The 7,500-nt window shown below is 46.4% G+C and overlaps 1 protein-coding gene across 2 annotated transcripts in view; it reads right to left on the minus strand.

Moving 5' to 3' along the window:
* Window positions 1-7,500, minus strand: part of hmcn1 (hemicentin 1) — a 183,675-nt gene that overhangs the window by 51,539 nt on the left and 124,636 nt on the right. For both annotated transcript variants that reach the window (XM_063201257.1, XM_063201256.1), the window contains exons 41-46: window positions 5,705-5,880; window positions 5,178-5,274; window positions 4,643-4,765; window positions 3,417-3,572; window positions 2,793-3,068; window positions 1,740-1,907 (exon numbers count right to left, since the gene is read on the minus strand). In XM_063201257.1, coding sequence (XP_063057327.1) covers window positions 1,740-1,907; window positions 2,793-3,068; window positions 3,417-3,572; window positions 4,643-4,765; window positions 5,178-5,274; window positions 5,705-5,880 — 996 coding nt within the window. The remainder of the gene's footprint in view (window positions 1-1,739; window positions 1,908-2,792; window positions 3,069-3,416; window positions 3,573-4,642; window positions 4,766-5,177; window positions 5,275-5,704; window positions 5,881-7,500) is intronic.

A 7,500-nucleotide genomic window follows, 5' to 3' on the forward strand; every position in this document is an offset into this window, starting at 1 on the left:
AGTCAATTCCAATATTAAAATGCAAAAAGTCAAAAATGGTGGATATAGCGTTTTGGAAAAGAGCTCTTCAGATACAGGACAATTAGTAAATTCAAGGACAGCAAGCACATGACAAAGGGACCGTATACTACAAAGGACACAGTATACTCAAGGATGCATTGCACTGTCTATAGGGAGAGAGGGCCAAAGATGCGGTTTTCAGGACGGCCAGAACGGTGCAGGAGCCTGTTCCTGCACCAGGGGCAGCTATGGGGGAGCTGTGGCCTTATGGTTAGGGTCTTAGTATTCATATCAGAGGGTTGCTGGTTCGAATCCTACCCTTACCTCACCCTACAGCTCCATTCACCCATGGTTGAAGTGTACCTATTCCACATTGCTTCAGGGACTGTAACCAATGCCCTGTTAATATCTGCAAGCGGCTTTGTATAAAAAGCTAAGTCTAATATAATGGAATGGAACCAAAGTGCTATCCAGCCAACCGCTCATGCTCATATCGGGTTGTGGACCTTTTACAACCTGCTGACGTCTAAGTTGTCATATGTAGTTCAACGAGGCCACAAACAGGTTTGCTCCACAAACCAACTTTCCGGTTCCAGAAAACCTACATCTTCTCCGTGAACACATCGGTCGGTTTGAGATCAGTTGCGGGAATGGGAACCGGCACTGTCAGCCTGAACACGGCAAGAGAGGATTGCAAAAGAGAAGGGCGGGAGGGAGGGAAGAGATGGATGATTTTACTCTCTACAAAAACAATAAATACGATGAGGAACAGCAGCTCATCTGGAGACATACGGTACTGTACGCTGGAGAGAGACAGATCTTCAGATTTACGGCACATACTGTAAATCACACTGCAAATCCTACATTACAGTTGATTTACAGGCGCGATTCAGTATTCAAGGTATTTGGTATTTGTACGGCATTAGCGGAATTACATTCTGGAATATAAAAATGGGTGTGTACTGAAGTGGCTGACGTGTGTGTAACAAGCCCCAATCGTGCATCCTTAATGGTAAATGTCTAGTGAAATGATATATGAGGTGCGTGGTGCTGTGGTTGGAGACAATTAAATCCCAATGAGTCATACTCTCCATGGGCCACACACACAGGAATACAAGCAAGCCAACATGCATCATATATGGGGAATTCCTGAATTCAGACACATTAGACGCAGAGATTCTCCCTCGCGCTCTCTTCCTCCACCCTGTACCTCTTCTCACAGTCACACATGTATGCACAAACACATACACACGCATGCACGCACACACACATACACACACACATAAACACAAACACACACACACACACACACACACACACACACACACACACACACACACACACACACACACACACACACACACACACACACACACACACACACACACACACAAACACACCCCCCACCCCTTCCCTCCCCAGCATCAACAAACACATAGTTGGTTCAACTAAATCTGGTACCTACCATCCTTTCCTTTTGCTCGTTGTTCATTGACAACCAAAGTTTTATTCAATATCTCACAAAGCCACTATTCAAAGATCATTATCACATTTGCAAATGGGATGCTGAATGGGGGAAAACCACACAGAAGTTGGTGTGCCTATAGGCTGACAGCAGGGGGGACTTAATCGTTTTCTCCATGGAGTGCGGGAATCAGTGAAACACGAGGCCATAAGCAAAAAAGGAGAGGAGAGCAGAGGAGGTGCTAGTTTAAATTGCACCTGTGTCAGAAACACACCTGAGATGATGCGTACAGCGCTGGATGAGCTGATTGGCTGGCCGTCCTTCAGCCAGGTGATGGCAGGCAGGGGGATCCCCGAGGCCTCGCAGGTGAGGGCCACCGGGTTACGCACCACCACACTCACATTCTGTGGAGACACCGTCTGGCCCACTATGCTGGGGGGCACTGTGGGAAACACGCGAACGCATACACATTAATAAATGGGTTGCCAAATGTTTGTGGTGTTTTAATTGTAGTTTAACAGTAGTTATATTTAGCCAGGCATCCATAGGCTACACAAAGCAAGTGATATGCAATATAGATACACGCATACACGTATGGTGCGATTTGTTGAAGAACCAGAAGGGGGGATATGTTTCAGATTTTAAGCATTATCAATGGAGTTACATACAGCCACTATTAAAATCATGTAGAAAAAGTGGCAATATCAAAACCAGAAGGGGGGACAATCCCCCCCCATCCCCCCTTACAAATAGCACCCTGCATACACGTATGCATGCACACACGCACACATGTACACACACCTCCCGTGTTCTACATACTGTTGTACACCCAAAACACATAGCGACATCCACACAAACCTACCGTGCACATTGACATCACACCTTTTGAGTCATACAGGCCCTCCCAACCACACACACACACACACACACACACACACACACACACACACACACACACACACACACACACACACACACACACACACACACACACACACACACACACACACACACACACACACACACACATGCACACACACACACACACACACTCAAAAACACACTCACTGTACACATTGACATTCAAACTTGATGCCGGTGGTGCCGGCCATGTTGTGAGCCATGCAAATGTACCGCCCAGAGTCAGACACTCACAAACACATATGACCCACTGACCCATATGACACACACTGGCCCACAAACACACTCACCGTGCATGTTGACATTAAACTTGGTGTCGGTGGTCACCCACACACACAGACTGTACATACACACATACGTACACACACACACACACACACACACACTGACCCACAAACACACTCACCGTGCACGTTGACATCAAACTTGGTATCTGTGGTCCCGGCCACGTTGTGTGCCACGCAGGTGTAGCGCCCCGTGTCGGACACCCGGGCCTCCCGGATCTGCAGCAGCCGGCCCTCGCTCAGCACCTGGGCCCCGTTCCCGTGAGCGACGGGGCGTCCGTCCTTCAGCCAGGTGATGGCGGGCCGCGGCACCCCCTCGGCCTCGCACTCCAGCGTCACGTCCGTGCCCCGCGTCACCGTCACCTCGGCCGGCCCGCTGCGTCTGATGGAAGGGCGCACTGAAGTGAGGAGACAGCGGCATGAGTCGGGGAGAAAGTGTGTACGTGTGTGTGGTTTTGTAGGTGTGTGTGTGTGTGTGTGTGTGTGTGTGTGTGTGTGTGTGTGTGTGTGTGTGTGTGTGTGTGTGTGTGCGTGCGTTTGTGTGTGTAGGTTGGTGAGAGAGATACAGATTCAGAGTGAAGCTTGTGTCACAGTATTCTGTGTATGAGAAAGTCACTTTGTGCAAGTGTGGATTTTACTGCTGATCTACTCTTTACTTTTATTAAAGAATGTGTGTGTGTGTGTGTGTGTGTGTGTGTGTGTGTGTGTGTGTGTGTGTGTGTGTGTGTGTGTGTGTGTGTGTTTACCATAGACTTGCAAACTGTATTCCTTCATGGCGTTGCCAGCGGCGTTGGTTGCTAGGCAGCTGTAGGAGGCCGTGTCTGAGTGTTCCGCACTGGAGATTTGCAGCTGCCTCCCACCAGACAAAACACGCACACGATTATCTGCCTTCAACTCAGACCCTACACACACACACACACACACACACACACACACACACACACACACACACACACAAAGTAGGTGCACACGAACACTTATACGCACACACACACACACACACACACACACACACACACACACACACACACACACACACACACACACACACACACACACACACACACACACACACACACACACACACACACACACACACACACACACACACACACTCATATAATGCATTTGAAGCAAAACAGAAGATGGACATTGGGCATACTGGTGATGTTTAATGACTGAAGTGCCCTGAAGCAACCAACACATTGCTCTAGGTACAGTACACCGGCTCGGAACCTTAAAGGGACACTGTGCAGGAAATGGTCAAAAAAGGTACTGCAACTATGCTGCTCATTGAAACTGGGCTGCCTATTGCCAAATTTGATCTTTACATGAACGTCTACTAAGTAATAAACACATATTTTCTAGTGTGGTCCAAGTCGAGTCATTTTTGCAGCTAAAAATTGCTATTTTTGGAAATTCAAAATGGCGGACCATGGAGAAGATCCCCCTTTTCATGTATGAAAAGTTCAATTTTTCCAGTCATAGTGAACACTTAGAATTTGATGGCGGTGGCAAGTATTCATGAAAAAGGTAACATTAGTGAATGGGCAGCATGAATTCTGGAAATAAACAACTAAAAATCTCACACAGTGTCCCTTTAAGTAAATGCCAGTTGCTCTGAATAAGAGCATCAGCTAATGTCAGGGACACATACATGCAAATATGGCCAAACCAAGCAACCTTTGCCATTGATTTATATGAGGAAAGCAAAATGGGGCAAAGGCAAGCAAAAAGGGGCAAAGTGAAAATATTCAGCTGAGTTTAATATTACGTACGTAATTGAGGAACGACTACGGTGGCCAATCAAATCAACAACATAAATGCTTCAATCGATTTCATTCGCCGCTATGACCTGTTAACCACTGATCTGTCAGGATGGAACACTGAATTTCGCCTCTCTTCGCTTCACTCGTTTTGTTGGCATGTGTCTCTGGCGTGAGTGTAATGAAATAATGATTACGGTACTCACCATCTTTCTTCCAGGTGAGGCTGGGCGGGGGGATGCCACTGGACTCACACACCAAAGATATCAGGCTGCCCTCAATCACCGTCAGAGGAGACACCTCCTCAGAGCCACGGATACTGGGAGGCACTGGGGGATGGAGAGAGAGAGAGAGAGAGAGAGAGAGAGAGAGAGAGAGAGAGAGAGAGAGAGAGAGAGATACAGAGAGATACAGAGAGATACAGAGAGATATAGAGAGAGAGATACAGAGACAGAGACCGAGAGAAAGAGAGAAAGAGAGAAAGAGAGAGATACAGAGACAGAGACAGAGACAGAGAGAAAGAGAGACATTTAAACTGTCAAATTTGTGGGTGTATGAGTTTAAGCTTCCGTTAACTGTCCAAATTACTGCTTTACTGCTGCTGATAAGATTTACAGCTTTACGGCTTCTGTCACAGTTTCAGGTTCACTGCTATGGCCTGTTACAGCTTTATGGCTCCTGATGGGCAAAGGTCAAAGGTCATGGGTCAGCATCAGGGGGGTCAAATGCTGTGTCACTCACCCCACACGTTCAGGTTGTAGTTCTTCTCTGTTTTTCCTGCTACGTTCGTGGCCTCACAGGTGTACCTGCCCGCATCCTGCACCTGAGCACTGCCGATCTGTCAACACCACATACGTTAAGGTCAGTGAGTTCATGTAAAACACATTACAATAAAAGTCATTTTAAATATTAATATTGTATTCCTGCAATATTATGTCAATGTATGAGTGTTTTTGATTATGAGCTTTAGGGAACATGCTTGTACGAGTGAACGTGACTTTGCCTACATGTGTGAATACACTGTTAGAAAAGATTTTTCAAACTCCTGCTTTTTAGCAGTATTGATACACTTAGGTTGTATTCTTCTTGACTTTGTGGAAGACTGATATACAGTACTTCACTGTATAAGCAAAAATACATTTACGTATATGTATGTACGTCTAAGTGTGATCAGGTGGCCGTCCAGTTCCGTGGTATAGTGTGCGCGCGTGTGTGTATGTGTGTGTGTGTTTGTGGGTGTATGCGTGCGTGCGCGCGTGCGCGCGTACCCTAAGTAGGCTGCCATCCTCAGATACGGTGGTGCCTGGTCTGCGGTAGAGAGGGCGGCCATCTTTACGCCAGGTGAGAGTAGGCGGAGGAATGGCGTCACTCTGGCAACGTAGCTCCACTGGTCGTCCTAGCAACACAGTGGCATTCGACTCCTCCCCCATGATGTTAGGAGGCACTGCAACACATTAACACACACAACACACGGACATAAACAACACAAACATGAACATAAGCATACTGTACACAAACACATAAACAGTGATGGGCAACCTGGATATAGAAGGTAGAATACAGTGCCACATATTCCAATTAACCTGGCTTTATCTACCCAAATAGGAAATCACCTTGTTGAATTGGACAGGTAAAACCAGGTCATTTGGAATATGTGGCACTGGATTATACTGAATCCAGGTGGCCCATCATTGCACATTAACACAAACATAGTATACATAAACAGTCATATACACATATAAACACAACACAGACATAAGCATACACATACACATTAACACTAACATATACATAAACATGTTCATTTAGTACACACATAAACAACCTAAATTTATCATGCACACATACAGTATAAACACACATATTGCACACGTAAACAGTCATAAACACATAGATTTGCACACACTGAAGATACACAAACACACTATAGGGTGCATATATGTTTTGCTCCCCACACACAAAAATCTACACATCAACACAGAAAACATATGCAAACATACAAGTAGTGCTGCATTGCAGCCAGGGGGGTAGAGTTACCGACGTCAAAATCCGGGCCTCTGGGCTACCAAACTGGGGCTCTGACCGACTACTACACTAAATTGAGAACTGATAGACTGGCAAAATCATTTGTCCCAAGACCCACCGAGCTATATCCCAAAGAGCCAGTTCGTTTAGATACTACTGAACAAAGTCGATTGCAGGAAGTTATTTGCAATAGATGAATGATGAATGGTAGTCTAGTACTCTAAAACAGTAGACACGTCTGAGATGACCATGGCCATTGTCACATGGTGTTAACTATCTTCTCTCTTCTCTCCTTTTCTTTTCCCCTCTCTCTCCCCACACAGGTATCCATGGTTGACAGAAGAGTATCTTCCTCTATCTGTCCCCCCCACCACACCCTACACTAAACTCTCTGCTACTTATTACTCATTAAATCATTCTCATCTCTCCTCTATTTACTCCCCCTCTCCCCCACTTCGTCTGCCTGTCTGCCCCCCCCCTTCTCTCTCTCTCCGTCCCTGTCTCTCCTTCCTCCCTTCCTTCCTTCCCTCGTCATACTCTTCCTGCTTATTAAGAGCTGTCTGCATCTCTCTTGCCAAGACCAACAGCTCATCAGTCATAGTCATACAGCCATAACGTTCCAATTAGCTTGCTAAAACCATCTCACTTGCAGTATGTAGCTCTCACGCCCCCCCTCCCCCCCTTTCATAGACCACGGTGATTTATGTGGCTCTTATTTCATTGAAACATTGTCGCTAATGTCTCTCATAACAGCACAGCTGATTGTAGCAGACAGAGTAAACATTTACAACATTTCCTCCCTGAATTAAACATTACAGGAGAGGCTTGCCAAAAAACCCGGGGGGATGTTTTATTTAATATGCTGTGTGGAGCTGGACAAATGGGCCTTCTTTAACTCTGTCGGCCTCACTCACTCACTCACTCACACACAATGTTACAACCCTTATTCTCTCAATTTCTCTCTCACGCACGCACACACGCATGCATGCACGCACGCATGCACGCACGCACGCACGCACGCAGGCACACACGCAGACAC

The sequence above is a fragment of the Engraulis encrasicolus genome, chromosome 6 (assembly GCF_034702125.1).
Source record: "Engraulis encrasicolus isolate BLACKSEA-1 chromosome 6, IST_EnEncr_1.0, whole genome shotgun sequence".
Lineage (NCBI taxonomy): Eukaryota > Metazoa > Chordata > Actinopteri > Clupeiformes > Engraulidae > Engraulis > Engraulis encrasicolus.